This window comes from Chroicocephalus ridibundus, chromosome 2, assembly GCF_963924245.1.
Source record: "Chroicocephalus ridibundus chromosome 2, bChrRid1.1, whole genome shotgun sequence".
NCBI lineage: Eukaryota > Metazoa > Chordata > Aves > Charadriiformes > Laridae > Chroicocephalus > Chroicocephalus ridibundus.
Window position 1 is genome coordinate 219202 of NC_086285.1, and position 20756 is coordinate 239957.

At 51.4% G+C, this 20756-nt stretch overlaps 2 protein-coding genes across 3 annotated transcripts; one reads left to right on the top strand and one right to left on the bottom strand.

The window, feature by feature from the left end:
- Positions 1–5145: 5145 nt before the first annotated feature.
- Positions 5146–9676, bottom strand: CHPF2 (chondroitin polymerizing factor 2). Its single transcript, XM_063324124.1, has 4 exons — positions 9014–9676; positions 7807–8371; positions 6896–7078; positions 5146–6636 (listed from the first exon to the last, which is right to left on the bottom strand). The coding sequence occupies exons 1-4, from the start codon at positions 9286–9288 to the stop codon at positions 5374–5376; spliced, it is 2286 nt and encodes a 761-aa protein (XP_063180194.1). The 5' UTR covers positions 9289–9676; the 3' UTR covers positions 5146–5373.
- Positions 9677–9853: 177 nt separating this feature from the next.
- Positions 9854–20396, top strand: ABCF2 (ATP binding cassette subfamily F member 2). 2 transcript variants are annotated; one of them, XM_063324126.1, is made up of 15 exons: positions 9854–9976; positions 10211–10379; positions 12400–12612; positions 13531–13713; positions 14044–14215; positions 14370–14465; positions 15567–15669; positions 15755–15850; positions 15958–16077; positions 16626–16715; positions 16954–17064; positions 17330–17392; positions 17854–17982; positions 18805–19008; positions 19780–20396. In XM_063324126.1, the coding sequence occupies exons 2-15, from the start codon at positions 10226–10228 to the stop codon at positions 19915–19917; spliced, it is 1872 nt and encodes a 623-aa protein (XP_063180196.1). In that variant the 5' UTR covers positions 9854–9976; positions 10211–10225; the 3' UTR covers positions 19918–20396. The 2 variants fall into 2 exon arrangements, with proteins under 2 accessions (XP_063180196.1, XP_063180195.1); XM_063324125.1 differs by having other exon boundaries at positions 9890–9996.
- The last annotated feature ends 360 nt before the right edge of the window (positions 20397–20756 follow it).

Below are 20756 nucleotides of genomic sequence, written 5' to 3' on the forward strand. Positions count from 1 at the left end.
GGAAGAAGGAGGATCTGGGGAACTACAGGCCAGTCAGCCTCACCTCCATCCCTGGAAAGATGATGGAGCAGCTCATTCTGGGCGTCATCTCAAGGCATGTGGAGGAAAAGAAAGCTATCAGAAGTACTCAACATGGATTCACCAAGGGGAAATCATGTCTGACTAATCTGATAGCCTTCTATGATGGCATGACTGGACGGATAGATGAGAGGAGGGCGGTAGATGTGGTCTACCTTGACTTCAGCAAGGCGTTCGACACGATCTCCCACAGCATCCTCATAGGGAAGCTTATGAAGAGTGGGTTAGATGAATGGATAGTACAGTGGATAGATAACTGGTTGAAAGACAGAGCTCAGAGGGTCGTGATTAGGGGCACAGAGTCTAGTTGGAGGTCAGTGACAAGTGGTGTTCCCCAGGGGTCAGTACAGGGTCCAGTCCTCTTCAATATATTCATCAATGACCTGGATGAGGGGATAGAGCGCACCCTCAGCAAGTTCGCCGATGACACAAAGCTGGCGGGGAGTGGCTGACGCACCGGAAGGCCGTGCCGCCATACAGAGAGACTGTATGAGATTTGGGCAAAGAGGAACCTTATGACATTCAACCAGGGCAAGCGTAGGGTGCTGCACATGGGGAGGAATAACCCCCTGCACCAGTACAGGTTGGGGGCTGACCTGCTGGAGAGCAGCTCAGTGGAAAGAGACCTGGGAGTCCTGGGGGACAACAGGATGCCCATGAGCCAGCAATGGGCCCCTGTGGCCAAAAAGGCCAATGGCATCCTGGGGGGCATCAAGAAGAGTGTGGCCAGCAGGTGGAGGGAGGTCATCCTCCGCCTCTACTCTGCCTTGGTGAGGCCGCACCTGGAGCACTGGGTCCAATTCTGGGCTCCCCGGTTCAAGAGGGACAGGGAACTGCTGGAGAGGGGACAGCAAAGGGCTACCGAGATGATTAGGGGACGGGAACACCTCTCTTATGAAGAAAGACTGAGGGATTTGGGTCTCTTCAGGCTGGAAAAAAGACGACTGAGGGGGGACCTTATCAACACTTACAAATACTGAAAGGGGGGGTGTCAGGAGGATGGGGCCAGGCTCTTCTCAGTGGTGCCCGGGGACAGGACAAGGGGTAACGGGCACAAACTTGACCATGGGAAGTTCCACCTCAACACGAGGAGGAACTTCTTTCCCCTGAGGGTGGCAGAGCCCTGGCACAGGCTGCCCAGAGAGGTGGGGGAGTCTCCAACTCTGGAGACATCCCAACCCCGCCTGGAGGCGTTCCTGTGCCACCTGCTGTGGGTGACCCTGCTCTGGCCGGGGGTTGGACTGGGTGATCTCCAGAGGGCCCTTCCAACCCTATGATTGATTCTATGATTCTATGATTCAGAAAGACTGTGTGAGCCAATGCAGGCAGGACACAGGAACAGCTACAAAACCATGGATGAAAAGCAAAGAACAAGTTTAGTCTCAATGCGTCGCAGACCGGGGAGTCTCTGAAGCAGCACCCAGGCAGGGACACACAAGCAGGGGACCCGGGCACCGTGGAGCGAGAGAGAATCCTTGTTAGCAAAAGAGGGAGCAAGCAAGAGCGCACAGACTCCCTGTTCTGGCCAGTATTCCAAGAGTTCAAGCAGGCATAGTTTTCACACTGTGCTTTGATCTTCAACAACAGGGCAGGATTCTCAGGCGGATAGAGCAAGTGTCCCTGAGTCCATTGCAGACTTACGTTATCGAAGCGCAGATGTTCTACTTGCAAGCGCACAAGACTGAACAACAATTAGGGTGATATGTTTCCCAGCACCCCAGGTGCAAGTCACTTGAGCACGTTTACAATCCTCCCTGCTGATCTTCTGTTACTTTCCCACAAAGACAAACTTGCCACGACTGCACATGCAGCGCCAGGGGTTCTTACAGGGCCCATCTTCGCTGTCGCCATCCCGGCTGGGAGAGTCACGGCACGTGGAGGCGCCGACGTCCCACATGACAGTTAACCTGAGCGTGCGCTGTCCCGCACAGTGCTGCTCGCGCGGTGCCACGTTCAGCCCTGTGTCTGCTGCACAAAACCCCTGCCCGCGGGATGCTGATGGCAGCGGACGAGCCCACAGGCAGCTCTCAGTCCACACCGGCCATTTTCCACCTCTGCGGCCTTGCCTTTGTCCAAGTGTGAGGCAAGAGATTCTAATGCAAACACACTTTCTGTCTGACAGTAGAAAGGATGAACAGAGTTGTTTCCTTGTAATCCTATAATAGCTCTAATGGCCAAAATGGGAGAATCTGCTCTGCAGGCAGGGTCCGCATGGCGCACTGTGTGGGCATCAGCGGCCCCGTCAGTGCTGCACCAGTTGGGGCTCCCCGCATCTAAAGGATGTAAGATTATCTATACTATTCTCTCTATATAGCGTTAGCTCTAATACGTCATATTTTAAATGATACCTTACACAGTCGGAGCGCCTTTCGTACTGGGACCATCGTGGATCAGCACCTCCTGACGCAAAACAACCACTCGTAACAAGAAAAAGTTTCCCAGTTAACTTCTCTCGTTCTCACTCTTTGAAGGTTTGCTTAGCAACAAACGTGCATCCCAGTAAGACATTCAGTAGAGATCTGACTTCTTCCCATGTAAATATAATCACGACACCTCTTGCTTTTTAAATAAACAAATCTGAGATTTCTATCCAATTTGAAGCAACGTTACAGATTTTGAATACTTCCTCTGAAGCTTTTCTAATCTTTCTGCAGCTCTTTTGATGCTGACACCAGACCTCCACCTCATACTCCTGAAGAGTGTAGCAAATACAGGCTTTTTCTTCAAACGATGCTGATGCAGCCATGAGTGGGGTTAGTCACACTCACTGGTTCATCGCACTGAAACTCACAAGTTCACACCAGGGCTCTGGCCTTTGATTTCTGGCTAGAAAGAAGATGCTGGAAAGCTGAAAGCTTTGCAGTAAAAAGATTGGTGGGTTCTTGATGGATAACAAAATAAACATAAGCCAGCGGTGTTCCCTTGGAGCAAAAGCGGCCAACAGCATCCTGGGCTGTGTTAGGATCGTTGCCAGCAGGTTAGAGGCAGTGACCCATCTCCTCTGCTCAGCAGTGGTGGGACACGCCTGGAGCGCTGGGTCCAGTTCTGGGCTCCCCAGTACGAGAAACACAGGGACATACTGGAGCGAGTCCAGCGAGGGGCTATGAAGATGGTTAAGTAATTGGGAGTGTCTGTCTGTCATTGCAGGTGAGGCTGTGAGAGCTGGAATTGTTTATCCTGGAGAAGAACAGCCTCAGCGTGTTATCCGCGCATCTAAGTAATTGCTGGGAGAGTGTAAGGAAGACAGAAACAGACACTCCCCAGTGGTGCCCAGTGACGTGACAAGAGGCAATGGGCACAAACTGAAATGCAAGTAATTCCATTCAAACACGAGAAAGAACTTTTTAACTGTAAGTTATTACACACTGGAACAGATTGCCAGGAGAGACTGTGGAGTCTCCACCCCTGGAGATTTTTAAAATGCAACTGGACAGTCCTGAGCAACCTGCTCTCGCTGACCCACTGTGCAGGGGTGGGTTGAACGAGATGAACTCCAGAGGTTCCTTCTCTGTCCTACAGAACAGGGAAATCTAAACCAAAACCTGTTTACTTAATTTCTAGATAAATGATTTTGCAGTTACCTCTTGTATGTGTAAGTACATCTTATATCTGAATCATTCTGTAAAACAGACCTGTCCTTGTTTTCTCCCATCTGGTTAACCTTTGTTATCTGCAAACTTTTTTTTTTTTCCTCAAATAATCAAATACAATGAGTGACATTTATCCAAAAGCCTGTTCCCATAGAAGCACACTGAAAACCCATACCTAGTCCTTAAAAGACACCTTTTCATCCTTTTACGTTAATGAAAACATGTACTTTTCAGTTGCAAATAACAGCCCTTGGGAGCTGTCACCTGCTTACACTGAGATGCATGTGGCACCAGGCTGATATTCCTGATGGAAACGAGGTCCCAAAACTGTGAGTGTTGAAGTTGTGTAGCGGCAGGAGCACAATCAAAAAGTACAGTGTAACTGAGGAATTTTCTGTCCCTTAGAACAATTGCACGGGCTCACCGCTTTAATAGGTGTAGGACTTACCAGGTAACCAAATTGAAGCTGAACTGTTTAATCAGCAAGCTGTGCCACCTGCCCTGCTGTGATGGGAAGTGACATATCTGTTATTTTCAGGGATAATACTCAACCTGCAGAACTGAAAGGTAGCTGCTGGGGACCTTCAGACAGTTCCTGGTTCCTCTCTAGGGCCTACAGCAACCCTGTGTCATACCACAGTGCTCAGCCCACCTGGAGTACTGCCTCCATCTCCAGAGCCAACATCAAAAGGACACAGAGCTGTTGGAGTGGGGCCAGAGGAGGCCCCAGAGATGCTGGGAGGGCTGGAGACCCTCTGCTGTGGGGACAGGCTGGGAGAGCTGGGGGGGTTCAGCCAGGAGAAGAGAAGGCTCCGCGGAGACCTTCCAGCACCTCAATGGGCTCCAGAATCAGGGAGGGGAGCCATGGGACGAGGGGGAAGGGTTTTCCACTGACAGAGGGGAGACTGAGATGAGATGTGAGGCAGAAATTGTTGGCTGTGAGGGGGGTGAGCCCCTGGCCCAGGTTGCCCAGAGAAGCTGTGGCTGCCCCATCCCTGGAGGGGTTCAAGGCCAGGTTGGACGGGGCTTGGAGCAACCTGGGCTGGTGGGAGGTGTCCCTGCAGTCTTTAAGGTCCCTTCCAACTCTAACCAGTCTTTGATTCTATGAAGCAACCATGGTGGATGTCAAAGGGAATTTTGAATTCCTTTGCATTACCATATTACACAACAAAATGATGTTCTGCAGCTGTGGAGGAGCCAAACAGCAAAGTGAAAGTGCACTGAATAGCTTTGTCCAGCAGCAAACTAGACAAGCTGTGTTTATGTCTCCTTGAATGCATGAAGACACAAACATACAGGAGGCTGCAAGAGCAGCACTGAAAGTAGCATAGTCAAGGTAATTTTGTTCCAGTACATAGCTCTCACTCACTCTCTCTGCCCTGCTCAGCAGAATCGTGTGGCTTAAAGTAAGGTCAACTCTACTGCTTGTTTTACGTCCCTCATCCCAGAGCATATAAAGTTTACAAATAAGCACAAGTCTGCCTGGAAAGAAACTTTTAATTATTTAAAAAACAAACAAAAAACCCCCACAAAAACCCCACAGAAACAGCCTCTCTCCATAGCCCATGCCTGTGCCGCAGAGCAGGGCTAGGAAAGTCTTCCTCCTCCCTTGACCTCACACGCCCTTCACCCATGGCAAGGCTGGGAAGGGGATGGAAAGTGCCAAGTGTTAAGGTGCTGAGAAGCTCTTGATGTTTCTAGTCTCTCAAGTGCTGTTGGCCTGTTCCTGCTCAAAAAGGGCCATGGCTAAATGAGAGCGTGATGCAAGTCCTTCCAAGTTGCTAAGCACACAGCGGTGGTATAACTCCTCACTAAGCCGGGGGTTGCAGCTCCTAAGTGCATATTTCTGCACTAACCCTGGCTCCACAGCCCTAAATAGGTGCAGACCGGAATAGTGGAGGAAGACATCAAATACCTCCATGCTCTCCAGCACCTCATCTCGGTCTAGGATATCAGCTGCTAGCTTGGTACGTGCTGTCATATAGTCAGAGTTATAAAAGCAGGCCTCAGCAAAGGAATGCCTGTCAAAGTGCCCATCCCTCAGGAAGTCGGTACTGGAGGAAGCAGTCTGCTCACCACGGTACACCAATGCGGGGTTGAACTCTTGGAAATGCACCGGGAAAAAGACCTGCCAATTACTGATAGTATTCATGCGGCAGCGGTTCAGGAACTCCATGTTGATTTCTGTCCAGACACTGGCCAAGAAGAATAGTGTATCCACAGGGTGCTTCTTTGAGACTATATCCATGAGTTTCACTTGCGATGGCACCTCAGTTTTAACACTAATCCAGGGAATTTTAACTTCTGCGTAGCGTTTCTCCAGCTCTCCTACCATGGCTTTGACTCCAGCAAAAACATCCACCTGACTGACTCGCTGGGCATCATAGGGATGGTAGATGAACAGCAAAGTCAGCAAGGCATTATCATGTGTGTCCAGTGTGTTCATAGCAAACATATCCAGGAAGTTCGCCACAAAATCCAGGTCCTGCACCGTCAAAGGAAGCACCAGTTGCACCCGTGTGGCCTCTGTCACATACGGCATGGGAATAATTTCCACCTTGCTTAAGGGCCGCACCAGGCTCACTCGTTTGGCCAGAACATGACTGTGGCCCTTTTGGGTGACTGCCTCCAGCAATAGGTCCAGTGTATACTCCATGCCCCGCGTGGGGTCAAAACGCCGGTAGCCGTTCAGCAACTGCCGCTTGCTGAAGCGGAGCAGAGGCTGGTAGCGACTGTTAAGCTGCTCAAGTGCTGACTCAATGATTTCACTGACATCTGCTTTGCTGGCTCCAGAGAGCTCACACTTGGGGGAGCCATCAGGACAGGAGAAGAGGTGCTGCTCAGTGAAGTAGTCCCAGCTGATTACCTCAAAACGTGACTTTGGAAGAAACGGGGCGTTAATGCCCACAGGCCACGTCAAGCCTCCCTCACCTGCAGGGGTCAATGACGTCAGGTTCCTGATCTGCATCTGGGCAAAGAGAGAATGGATACTGATCCCCACCACTTCCTCCAAGAGGTCCAGTCCATCTCCCACCCAGCCCTCCCTCACCATCCAGAACTGTATCTTGGTAGTATCACACCAGCGTTTTTGGATAACGTGGTGTCAGAAGTGCTATTTCTAGCTGATGGTCATCTACAAGCAGAAGCAATAATATTCCTCCACTGTCTTGAAAGAAAAAGAAACCTGCTTGGTCAAGGAGTTTTTAAAGACATCCCTCACCACATACCTGGAGGTCCTGGATCTCCTGGTAGGCTCTGTCAAGCTGGATCCTGCTGAAGTGCTTGTGCAGCCGGTACATCATGGTCATGTCGGAAACGGGGTGCACAGCAAGAGCTGCTTGGAACTCCTCTTCTTCCTCCTTCTCTGGCTCAGTGTTTTTGGCCAATTCATAGGTGTGATAATGCTGGCCCTGAAGTGGATAAGAGCCAGAAAGTCTAGCACAGAACTCAAGTTCACAGAGAAGCCTTCCCTCACCCCAGACATCCATTTGCCCCTCCGTCCACGCTGACTGCGGTACCCACAGATGAAAATAGTCCCCACACACGCTACCCCTCATACTGCATAGAATCATAGAATAGTTTGGGTGGGAAGGGATCTTTAAAGGCCATCTAGTCCAACCCATTGCCATGAGCAGGGACGTCTTCAACTACATCAGGTTGCTGAGAGCCTCTCTGGTCCAGGTCCCTCTGGACGGCATCCCGTCCCTCAGGCATGTCACTGCACCACTCAGCTTGGTGTCATCTGCAAACCTGATGAGGGTGCGCTCGATCCCGTGTCTATGTTATTAATGAAAACATTAAGCAGTGCTTGTCCCAATACGGACCCCTGAGGGACACTACCTGCCCACTTGCTTCTTGGTACCAACGTGCCCTTTATCTGACCTCCAAAACCTCTGCATCAGCATCTGCGAGTAGGCTGAGAATTAAATACTCTATGTCCTCTCTCTCCCCCAATGTCTCAGCTTTGACTATGGGCTTCTCCCCAGTGCTGCCTGCCACACCACACAGCCCTTCCCCTCCTCTGTAACTCACAGCAGAGGCTCACAAAAAAACCCCTTTGCTATGCCACACAGAACTAGTAAGAGCATGGGTTCTGTCAGGCTTAGCTAACACAAAACCTGGAGAAGGGAGGTAGTACCTGGAGCTGGGAAACACAAGCGATGCCAAGGAAATCAATGATGCAACGTCCCAGCCACTCATCGGGCCGCACACTGAGGATCTCATTGCGACAGCTGTCCAGGTGCGGATGGAGCTTAAGCAGCAGGCTGCGGGATATCAGATAGCCAAAGCCGCCATGACAATAGCGGGCCTGCTCATCTCCCCCAATAAACTCCTCTGCTCGTCCTAGGTAGACATCTTGGTTAATACTCAGGTGTGTCACCAGGGCCTTGACCTGTTCAGCCTGTGCATAGGTGTCATCCTGCATGATGTAGAACCAGTCATAGTCAGAGCCAAAATGCTGATGGATATAGTGCATGGTCTCGTACATGAGCCAAATGGGACGCTCGTCCCCATGGGCCACCAGTACCATGCCATGAGGCACCTTGGCACTGCGCAACCCTGTAAAGTACAGCAGGCGTGGAAAGTGATGGGCTACCGTCTTGTTCACTGCCACTGCCAATGTATTCAGGGTAGCCTTGGAGGTCAGCACAGCCACAAACAGTCTCTCATGGAATCCCAATTCTGTCTGGATGTAGCGAGTTCTATAAAGGAAGGACATACCTACATGACAAACAGCTGGATGACAAAAATCAAAGTATTATCGCAACTTGGGATAAGTCTTTATCTGCTGGAGTCTACCAATAATGAAACAGTTAAGCCTAAAAGTAGAACTTTAAGAGAAGACTCACTAGTAAAAACCCCATTTTGTAAAAGCACTTGCTTCCTTCAAGAAAACTACAATCTCACATGATTTACTTGAGCTAGGAAACTGTGCTAGCATGTGTAAAAAAAAGATAAAAATACAGAGCTAGCCACTTGCACATTACATACGTTATTATCAATTGCTCAAAGTTTTCCTGATCAATAGACTGGCTAAAAAAGTTCTGAAGAATAATTTAACATGTCCTGTTAGACACAAGCAATAAAAGAAAAAATACTTCCTCGGTGCTTCTGTTACCTTTTTTTTTTAAAAAACTAACTTCTTATATGCTTCTCTTGCATCCCTCTAAAGGTAAGAATCTTAGCCATCACCTTGCTGCATCACGCTGTTACCCCATAAAGAATTTCAAACTGAACGTTCCCCCTAGAACTCGTTAACTCACTGGATGACTCAGAACCCCAAACACCGTACACATATGATTACCTTCCTGGAAGGCAAGCCCGGCCGAAAAAACGAATTTTACCTGAGCACTTTTTTGTAAGGCTTGCTGGGGTCCCTGTAGTACGGAACAATCCTGGGCTTGAAGTCCTCGTGGCCCGGGACCGGCCGTCCATCCGCCGCCTCCGGCCGCGCTCCGCCGCCGCGGGCCCCGGGAGGCCCCACCGCCCCCGGGCACTGCTCCTCGCCCCCGCCCTGGCTCCAGGAGGCGCGCAGCAGGCTCAGGCTGCAGCCGAGGGAGAGGCCCAGGACGAGCGGCAGGACGGGCCGCAGAGCGGCCAGCAGCGCAGCCAGGCGCATGGCGACGCCGGGGACGGCGGGGCGGCCTCCCGCCGCCGTGCGGTGCGCGAGGGGAGGGGGGCTGCGGCCGCAGGCCCGCTAGGCCCGGGGCGGGCTCACGGGGCCGTGCAGGCGCTCGGGGGGCCGGCGGCCGCGGGACATCGCCGGCGAGGGGCACTGGGGCGGCGGCGGGCCCGGCGGGTCAGCGGCCGCGGGACTCTCTCACCTGCGGGCCGGCGGCGGCCCAGAGCTCGGGGCCGGGGGCGCGGGGGCAGACAGCGGCCCCCGCCCGGCTGCGCTCCCGCCGCTGCCACCTCAGCCACCGCATCGCCGCCCTCGCGCGCTTCCGCTTCCTCTCTATGATACCCCGGCGGCCAGTCTGCCCGCCGGCGCCGCCGCCTCTATGGTACCCCCCGCGCGCTCACGTCGCGCGCCGGCGCCGGGGGCGGGGCGCGCCGGGGGCGGGGCGCGGGGCCGGCGCTGGCGCGAGCGGCGCGGTGCACGCCGGGACGGGCAGTGCCTGGCTCGCGGCAGCGCGCGGCGGCCCGGCCGGCAGCGGCGCGAGCGCGGACTCCAGTTCCCAGGATGGCGCGGGCGCCCGGCGCCCGTGACGTTGCGCGCCCCGATTGGCCGCGGCTGCCGGGGGGCGGGGCGTGCGCACGCGGTAGCAGCTGTCCTGTTGCGACAGAAGGAAAGCGCGGAGCCGCCGGTGCGGGACGGGCCGGGACGGTGCGGGACGGGCGGCAGTGGGGAGGGAGGCGGAGCGGGGCGGGCCGGGGTGGGTAGCACGGCGCGGGCAGCCAGGCGGGCGGCCCTCGAGCGGGCCCGGCGGCGCCGCGTGCTGCGGGCCGGGGCGGGCGGCGCGCGGGGCCGCCGGGGCGGGGCGGCCCGGGGCGGGCGGGATCGGCGCGGCCTAACGGCGCCTGTCGCTCCTCCGCCGCAGCCCCTCAGCCGCGCCATGCCCTCGGACCTGGCCAAGAAGAAGGCGGCCAAGAAGAAGGAGGCGGCCAAGGCCCGGCAGCGGCCGCGCCGGGCCCCGGAGGAGAACGGCGATGCCGGGACGGAGCCGCAGGAGGTCCGGCCCCCGGAGGCCAACGGAACGTCGCTGCCAGGTGAGAGGCGGCCCCCGCCGTGAGACCGGTCCCATAGCGCCGGCGGGCGCCCGACTCGTCCCCGTGAGGCCTCGGCAGGGAGCCCTCGGGGGCGAACCGGCGGCCCGCGTGTGCCCGCGGTGGAGTGAACCGGGACCCCTGTGCCTCTTCGAATGAACTACCTGGCGGGCACGGGCTTTTGCTGAGCGGCGCCGGCTGCAGCAGCCACCGCTAGGGCCGCTGTGCTTTGAGGCAGCAGGACACCGGTAACGGTGCGGGGTCTTTCCATAAACAGTGCAGGTGGAGGGTTCCCTGGACCCGCGCTGAGGCTGGCAGGGTAAGAACGGAGCATGATGATGGTGCCTATTCCCTCTCAGATACTGCACCGATCTTCTGGTACTTCATGCCCAGACCTGTTTGAGCTTTTTTGGTGGGGTTGGTTTTTTTTCTCCCTGCTGCAGAAGCCCCTGTAGTGTCTGAATTCTTACTGTTCTTACTGATAGTGCTGTGAGCCTCTGTTCGTCTCTTTCTCTGGGACGTACCTGGCGTGCACAAGCCGAGAACCTGGCTGTCTTAGTGACAGAGACTTTGTCAACAAAGAGCTGTTGACCTCCCTAAAGGAGATGGGCGAGGGAAAGCTTACAGAGAGGGGGTTTATTTCTTGTGACTTTAGCCCCCGGTGGCCGGCAGGGGGTTGAGCACACATGTTTTGCCCGGGCCCAGGCCACGGTGCGTTGTTGTAAGCGGTACTCGGTGCATGGCACGGAGAACCGGGCAGCACCGGCGCGGGGGTCTGAGGGCAGGGCAGAGAGGCCGGTCTCCCGGGGACTCCAGGCACACTCTGAGCGCTGGTGGCCCCACGGCCGGGCTGGCGGGCTCGGTCCACGGGCAAGGCCCCACCGGTGCCCGATGGCGGCCGCCGACCGCGACCCGCCATCGCGACCCCCGGCCGCTCCGGGTCCACCCCGGCCCCGCCCGCCCGGGACCAGCCGGCCAATCGCCGCCCGCTCCCGGGGCTCCTTTGCATACCGCCCTCCTATTGGTGAATGCGGCACGGACCGCCCGCGAAGTGTCCCTCCGCCGGTCGGGACGGAGGGTCCCTCCGCCGGTCGGGACGGCGCGGGGGTGCCGCGCACCGGCGCAGACAGCGGGCAGGCTACGCGGGGCGGGAGAGGCGTATTTCGTATTGGCGGCTCCCTGAGGAATAATTGCACGTCAGGGATCAGCCTGCCTCGCTGTCTTCGCGTTGGTGTGGCTTGCTCGTTGGTGTGACTGGTCTGTTCGTGCTGCCCGTGCTCCCCGAGGGCCTCAGGTCAGTGCAGCTGAGGGGCTTTGCTCCTCTTGGCTAGGGCGCGTTTGCCGTGGTGGTAACAGCGGTTTGCCTGAACACGGACAGTTTGAAGGCCAGCGCCCGGAGTGTCGCTGAGATCCTCAATGCCATTTTCTTCTTCAAATGGCAGTGTCTCACCAGGGAGTGGAAACCGGACGCTAACTCAGGTCTGCAGCAGCAGATCAGCATGACAGGAAAGATTTGCTTCTCCTATAGGAGGAAAGGACGAGGGGGGCGTGCGTATGGACATACTAGCTTCTCAAAAAATTGGTAGGACGTATTCCAGCGCTGCTGCTTCTTTCCTCCTCTCAGCTTTCCCTTCATTTATCTTCCAACCAAGTTCTTTTTTGGCTAGCCCTTTCATTAAGCTGGCAAGTGATACTTCGTAGGTTCTCTTCCCACCCCAGCCAAGACCTTCCTGCAGTGAGGGTTTGTCCCATCATACTTGCATAACAGGCTAGCTGTTGTGGCTGCTTACTTAGTTCTAATGGTCAGATTTTATTTAGAAATCAGGTGGGAGTTCCTGTTGGACTGTATATATCCATCTGCTAAGCTGAAAATCTGAGTGTCATTGCATCTGGGCCTCTTCCACATGTCTGTAGAAATGGGGACATGGGAGTTGCTTTGTGATCTTGGGCCTATTGGTACAGTAGCTTATGGCTTCCCTTGTATTTGTAAATCAGTAACACTCTGTTCTGTCTCTGCGTATAGAGGTGGATGCTCTTACAAAGGAGCTGGAGGACTTTGAATTAAAGAAAGCTGCTGCCCGCGCTGTGACAGGAGTGCTGGCATCCCATCCCAACAGCACTGATGTCCACATCATAAACCTCTCGCTGACCTTCCATGGCCAGGAGCTGCTGAGTGACACAAAATTGGAGCTCAACTCTGGGAGGCGTTATGGCCTGATTGGACTCAACGGGATCGGTAAGCTGTGGGGCACAGTGACGAGGGCGTCTTGGAGCTCAGTGAAGGTTCTGTGCTGCTGAGAAGCTAGACAGATGCAGGTGGTAAATGCTGGAAACCAGAAAGAAGGCGGTTAGACAGACATGTCTGGGACATGGCAGTTTCTGTTCTCCTATCTCCCTGCCCAGGAAGAGGAATTTCTAGGATTGCTGGTAGAAGTATGAGGTTGCTTTCTGGCTTTGGACTGTGCGTTTGAACTTGTTTCTGTGGAGAGTTGGGTGAGATGTCTGGGATCTGTGAATCTGTCTGATTCCTGTTTGCAGGATCTGTTTAGCAGTGTCAATAAACCCAGTGCTGATGCTATTGGTCAAAGAAATTGCACAGTATGGAGGAGTAGGGAGTGTGTTGTTTGGCTTGAATGGGAAAAAACAACTGTACAATCCCTGGAGAAGGTGACGCTTTACATGGAGAGATGCAGAATATGGGTATAATTGAAGAAGAGCTAGTAAGAGTGATCGGCTGGTTTAACTTTCAGGAAAACCCTTAGGTTCTGTAGGGATGAGTGCGTTACTTTCCTCTGTGTTAGAAGTCATTAGAATCTGGGGTCCTTGTAACAGATGTCAGATCCGGTGAGACAGCAGGAAGTATACAGCAGAGATACAGGGTCCCTAAATCCAGGCAGAGGCTGAACTGCGGTGGTTTCCAAATAGCTTCTTCTTGTCTCATCCTGTCCTTGGGGTGATGAGCCTTAGCTGGGAGGGCAGCCTGTTGCAGTGAGGCAGTAGGCTCTGCTGTGTCTCTAATTCTTCTGGACCCTTGGGCAAGAAATTTCCAAGGATTTTCTGGGGTTGGAAAGGGAGGGAGTCATTGGGATCTGACTGCATCTCATCCGTTTCTCTGTGACGTGTCTCACTGAATCCAACAATTAATTGCACACAGGGAAATCCATGCTTTTGTCAGCTATTGGGAAACGAGAAGTGCCCATCCCAGAACATATTGACATCTATCACCTGACCCGAGAGATGCCTCCCAGTGACAAGACCCCTCTACAGTGTGTGATGGAGGTGGATACAGAGAGGGCCATGTTAGAACGAGAGGCAGAACGTCTGGCTCATGAAGATGGTAAAGCTTCTCAGAGTCCTTGTGGACAAGGGACATTTCCCCCGTTTCCCTCCCTACCAAAGAATAGGTCTTATTTGGGTTCTTTGGCAGAATTTTTACATGTTACAGTACCTGTTTCCCCCAGCTGCCCTGTACTAGTTGAAAAGTCCTGTGGGATTACACTTCTTTGGATGGAATTGTTCCATTGCTTCTTAAAAATTGTCTCAGGCTTGGGATTGGGCGGGGATGAATAGTGGTAAAGCAGATGGACTATGAGTTTTCCCAGCTGTACAGAGGTGCAGCTGAGAGCCCTTTATTGGTAGAAGTGCTGACAAGCAGGCTCTCTTTCAGCGGAGTGTGAGAAACTCTTGGAGTTATATGAACGTCTCGAGGAGCTGGATGCTGACAAGGCAGAAGCACGGGCCTCACGTATCCTTCATGGCTTGGGGTTCACACCAGCCATGCAGAGGAAGAAGCTGAAGGACTTTAGTGGTGGCTGGCGAATGAGGGTGGCTCTTGCTAGGTGAGTGGTGTACTGCCTGCTGCCTCCTGGAAGAATGTCTCCCTGCCCCTGGCTCTACAGAGCCACATACACAGTTCTAAGAACTCAGAGCAGAGCTGAGGGGCTTTGGGTTACCTGTATTTACCTTACGCTGTCATCTCCCCTCTCCTTTCAGAGCCCTCTTCATTCGGCCTTTCATGCTGCTGCTAGATGAGCCCACAAACCACCTTGACCTGGATGCCTGTGTGTGGTTGGAGGAAGAGCTGAAAACGTAAGCACGAAGGAGTTTGCTGCTTCTATGGGTTGTGCTTTTCTGCTGGAACATCTTGTCAGCACATGAGCAAGTGCTACAGCAGTAACTGTTTATAGTTCTTGTAGCTACATAACTATATTGCAGTATCAGTGGCGTGTTCTTGTGCTTGCTGCTACACGAAGGATTCTTGATGCAAGGGTAATGAATGCAAGACAAAACTCCCGTCTTTCATGGGAAATGCTGGTTTGTACTCCCTGGTTAAGGCTACTTCCTTGAAAGCCAGGAGCAGCCCTGGCAGCTCGTGGGCCAGCATCATGTGATGTACCAGTAGCGTGAGCTTTCCAGACCCAGCTTCCAGCTCACCTTTTTGCATATTGTTCCTCTGTTTTCACAGAACTCTAGTGTCTGAGTGTGTCAGTTTCATCTTGTTCTAGTATGTCCGGTGGCTGTTTTTCGTAAACAAAGGTGAAATGTTAAGGCTTAAGGCAAAAAGCTTAGGAATAGTTACGAAGCTTAGATTAGCTGTGTTCTGCATTAAAAGGACTGTATTGTCAGAAGCGCTTTTCATTTGCAGAGGTTTTTCCATCGGCTTTGCCAGTTGAACCTTTTGCATACTTGCTTTCGGAGTCAGATATTTTAGGGAAGTGATTTGAACCTTGCTTTTTTAGGGAGGTTTTATATATTTTACAGATGCTCATTTTACAGATTTGGAGCAGAGCTAGGCGTAATGTACCTAATGGATGGTAGTCTGTACGAAGGTGAAAGTAAGCAGCAAAAGTTGAAACTTTTTAGAAGTGTGATGCCAGTGGAGTCAGTTGCATCAGTAGCACTAGTCATCTCCCACAGCTCTTGACTCTTTGTGAAGACGGGTGAAGCCTGTCTTATGATGAAGAGTGTTTTAGCACAATGAAAGGTGTTTGCAGTATTTGCTTATTGCAGCTAATTGTAGCTGTTTTACTCCAAACTTCCCAAAGCATCTCCATGTCTGTTATCTTTTTGTTCTTAATCTGACTGTAGGCAAGAGAGATCTGGTGCATGTAAATGCTTTGTCACCACTGGGGCCAACGAGCAAGAATTCTTTTCCTAACTTGGTCTCTAATAACTTATGTGGTGCCACAGGTTCAAGCGGATCCTTGTGCTGATATCCCACTCCCAGGACTTCTTGAATGGTGTCTGCACTAACATAATCCACATGCACAACCGGAAACTGAAGTACTACACGGTGAGTAAGTGGTGCCCTGCGCAACTGGCAAAAACAGAGGAACTGTTCTCTGGGGCATGTCTGATGTTTGATGCTCTCTCTTTAGGGAAACTATGATCAGTATGTAAAGACTCGCTTGGAACTAGAAGAAAATCAAATGAAACGATTCCACTGGGAGCAAGATCAGATCGCCCACATGAAGGTATCTGCCTAGCTGCTTGGACATCTTTCTGCCCATGCAGGTGGGCATCCCTGCACCTCCTCAACCTTGTTATCTTGGCTTTCGGCTAAGTCTGTGTTTTGTTGCAGAATTACATTGCACGATTTGGTCACGGTAGTGCAAAGCTGGCCAGGCAAGCTCAGAGCAAGGAGAAGACCCTTCAAAAAATGATGGCGTCTGGCTTGACAGAGAGAGTCGTGAATGATAAGGTAGGATAAGACATGGGATTGAATCTAGATATCAGCATTGGAAACATGGGCTAGATAAGTAGAATGATCTTTATCTGGCAGCAGGAATGGCTGACACAGCTGGGAGCAAGAGTGGTATACCCTTCCTGATGCCAAGGAGGACTGTACTGTAGATACTGTGATGTTGAAAAGGAGGAGTAATTTTATAGGGGAGAGAAGAGGATTTGTCATATCAATAAGGCTATTTTGCAGACACAGAAATCAGAAATGAATGTCTAAGGGTTGGAGAAGATGGGGGAGGATGCTCAGAGCAACTCCTACTTGTTTGAAGAGTATAAGCCCACATTTGTTTCAAGGGGAAAGAGACAGGGACTCATTAGCCAGCAGATGAGCTTGCAAGCGACTAATCAGAATCAATCTGTGAGTGAGTTGCTAGAGGGGCTCATAAAAAGTCGCAGTCTGGTGCCTTGGTCTACAGATGATGTTTGTAGCGAGGCATGGTTATACCAGAATAGCTGGGTTGTCTCGTGCTCCAGGGTGTCTAACAAGTGGATATTCTTTGTCAACAGACTTTATCATTCTATTTCCCACCCTGTGGGAAAATCCCCCCGCCTGTCATCATGGTGCAGAATGTCAGCTTCAAATACACCAAGGATGGGGTGAGTATGGGGAGTGTGCATGGGTTGTATGGAGATTACTTGTATCCCTGCCTTGTTTGGGACCGTGAGGCTTTTGGATAAGCTTTCTCACCAGGCTTCAGCATATGGCTAGTGGATCAAACTTCTTGGCAGTGTTAACGCTGTGTCTGCTGAGGACGGAGCATTACAGGTGCAGCATGGAGGTTCCTGGGTAGTAGTGGAAAGGCATAACATGCGTCATGATTTTTGTGGTTTGCAGCCATGGATCTATAATAATCTGGAGTTTGGGATTGACCTGGATACCCGTGTAGCTCTTGTCGGACCCAATGGAGCTGGAAAGTCAACACTGCTGAAACTGCTCACAGGAGAGGTATGCTCCCTACCTTGTTTACCCTTTTCTGGACCTTATTCATGGGATAGTCTTCAACAAAGCTGCTGCAAAACTTACTTGCTGCAGCACCCCAATCGGACCTTGGAAATCCTAAGGTCTTGCTGCAATTTAGGGCTTTTTTCTTTCATATTACTTGTTCAGGCTACCTTCTCTGTGTCAGCACAGAGATGGCTGGATTCTGTATTTCTGGCATACAGCAAAGGGACGAATTTCCTGTTGAAATGCTTTTATCTTCCCTTTCTAGCTGCTGCCCACAGATGGGATGATTCGCAAGCACTCACATGTGAAGATCGGTAGATACCACCAGGTACTCCTTACAGCAGCCCCAGGGACATGAAATGCTGAGGAAAAAGCTGTTGGGAATGAGGAATCTTGCCCCTGTATTTCTACTTCGAAGGCCCCTCCCACTGCTACCTTCTGCGCCTGCAGATGGGGGAAGGAACTGTTCCGTTGGCTGAATGGGCTCTAGCAGATGTGCTTACCCTGAAAAGAGGGTTGCTGTGGTCCTTTCTGTTTAGCCTCTCACCTTTTATGGGAGAGATGGTTGCCTTGTGCTTGTTGGTGGACAAGCCTGCTGTTTGGAAGCTTTCTCCTGAAATGGAGACTCCTTCCATAATAGTTCAGCACACTGGCTATACAGTGAGTGGGGTTTTTTGCTCTTGCGTTCTGCTGCTCAGCTGGTACCAGAGGGGCATAAGGGGGGAAGTACTTTTGGCCATGAAGTGTGTGGCCTGCACAGCCTGAAGCTGACTTTTTCTTCTCTGTCAGCACTTGCAAGAGCAGTTGGACTTAGACCTCTCACCCCTGGAGTACATGATGAAGTGCTACCCCGAGATCAAGGAGAAGGAGGAGATGAGAAAAATCATTGGCAGATATGGTCTGACAGGGAAGCAGCAGGTGAGTATGGGGTTTGCCTTTTGATCGCTAGGGAAGTAGAGCTGCTGCATTTTCTGGTGCTCTACTTGTGTCTGACAGTATGATGCAGTATGCAGCATGGCAGAAATGACAAAATGCTTTTTTCATCTCTGCTTTTGAGGTTGGAGAAAAAAATAACTCACGGCTCATAGGAACTTCCTTTGCATTGCAGCAATATGTGGGTTGGAATGGGTGACCCCCTCAGAACCTGGGTGAAGAGAAGACAAGTTGTGGCATAGCGCTAGACTCAAGCCTGTTTCAATTGTAACTTGAACTAGTTTGCTTATCTCTTGTTTCTGAGGTGAATACTAGGTAGAAACGAACGTGTTCTCAACTGGGAGTGGGGACCACTTGCTTCAAGCAAGAAGGCAGGCTCACCAAGGGTGCTCTAAGTCTAAACATGACATGCTCTTATACGCCATACATCACATGTATGACAGGAGCTGTCCTCATCAGTGCAGTTCAGCATTGATTTTTACGTTGTTCTTCCCCATTTGTCACTCCAGAAGTTGAGAAAAGTTTTATGGTTGTGGCAGGATGCAATGAGCACTAATCAGACCTCAATTAACTATCCTTTGGAACCTTTAACACAAGCTGGGTCTTGCCATGGACACTTCTTCAGAAGCCCCTGGAATTCCCTGGTTCTCCTGTCGAGAGAAGCTTAGACTAGGTGTAAGACTGACTAAACTTTGTCCTCTTGTGTCACGTAGCTGCTGGAAACACAGAGTGAGATCTGAATGTTTTGTGATCAAGGCGGTGGTCTTAAGTTTTCCTGCAGAGCTGTGAACAGTCTGTGTTTGTCAGGTGAGCCCCATTAGGAACCTCTCCGATGGGCAGAAGTGCCGCGTGTGCTTTGCCTGGCTGGCCTGGCAGAATCCTCATATGCTTTTCCTGGATGAGCCCACCAACCACTTGGACATAGAAACAATAGATGCTCTGGCAGATGCTATCAATGAATTTGAAGGAGGAATGATGCTCGTCAGCCATGACTTCAGACTTATCCAACAGGTAAGAAAAGTAGTGGATTTTGTCAGAGCAAAAATTACCCTTCTAACACTTTAAGTAATTAAAATAAGGTATTTTCAACTGACTGGCTCTTACTCATTCCAAAAAGATGTATGAGTGAAAAAAATCACTGGATGTGATTCCTTTGCTATATTCATGTGAAACAACTACTGACCTAGCCTAGGAAAACTTCAGGTACTTGAAAGGGAAAAAAACCCAACAACAACACAAAAAAAACCCACCACAAAACCCTAGAAGCAAAGAAAAAGTGAAATAGAAATCATGACACACTGTGGAGGCCTTAACTAGATTTTTTTAAATGATACTGGAGTAGTTCTAGCACAATTTTTTATGACTCAGTCGGCACAGGTGAAGCACCACGTACACACAAATGTCAAATGCTGATTTATCAGCTATAGCTTTGCCTGCAAGATCAAGTATAACTTTATTTTTCAGATCCAAGTAGTTCAGGTCAAGAACTACTTTCTTCAATTCACAATTTATCAGGAAAGGCTTTCCTTCTTAGTCCATATACAAAAAAAATAAATGTTGAGGGGTCAAGGATTTTCAGTTCTAAAATCTTGTATAAATTACGCAGAAAAGACCAGGTAAGATATTTCACTGCAGATATTTTTCTTTGGTAATGAAGTGTGAAAGTTATTAAACTCTTTTCTTACCAGACTTCAGCGAGTAGATGTCGGTTAATTTCATAATTTTGGTACAATTATAAAATGCTGTACTGTAAACCTCTCTTCCTTGTGTGCGTGCTTTCAGGTTGCTCAGGAGATCTGGGTCTGTGAGAAGCAGACAATCACAAAGTGGCAAGGCGACATCCTCGCCTACAAGGAACATCTCAAGTCAAAGCTGGTGGACGAGGATCCTCAGCTCACCAAAAGGACCCACAACGTGTGAGCTCTGGAGTGGTCGGTTGGGTGCTCTTGGTGGAGACTGACGGTGGCCAACATGACTCGCCCACCTGCCGACTGGAATGGGACTCTGCTGCTCTCTCCGTGGCTGTGTTCTAGGATTGCTGCAATACTGCTTCCCCTTGACTTGCCTCGCACCTCTGTATCTGGACAGATCTCTTCTCTCCTGATCTGGCTACATTTGGGCAACCATTGCCGTATTCAGATGGTGTCCCATCTGAGCCAGGCCTTGGCATCTAATGGTCTGGGGTCACGGCAGTGGCAGTTCGGGTGTCTGAGCTGCAGTGACACAGAAGCGGAGACCCCAGCCCAGCTTCTCCTGCCTCTTCCTTCCCAATTTCTGCTTCAGTTTAGATACTTCACTTCAAACTCCTCTGGCCTTGGTTTGTTTTTAACTATTATTTAACAGTGTAATAAACGGATCTGCCTGAGAATCCATCAGTCAATAAAGAGGGAAGAACAGTCTTGTCTTGTTTTGTGAGCTGTAGTAGTTACTGGGGCTTGCTGGGGCAAATCAGCTGGTGCTGAGCTTTGAGTAAGGAGAGGGAGCCCTTTCTTCTGGGGTGAAGGTTCAGTTCTTCAGTAGTACCCAAGTGATGCCCAGAACTTGTGGGAGACATGAAGTGGTGAGTTCTGAGCTCTGGAGGGGCAGTGAGTAGGATCCTCACCCCGGGGAAACCTCCGTTAATCCAGAGTGAACACTGGGTTTTCCAGTTAGTGACAGAAGGGGGGGCAAGCCACACGTGGTTTTTTATTGTTGAGCGGTACAGCCCTTTCAAGGCTCTGAGGACAGAATGTAGATCTACAAAATACCCGTGTGTGTTC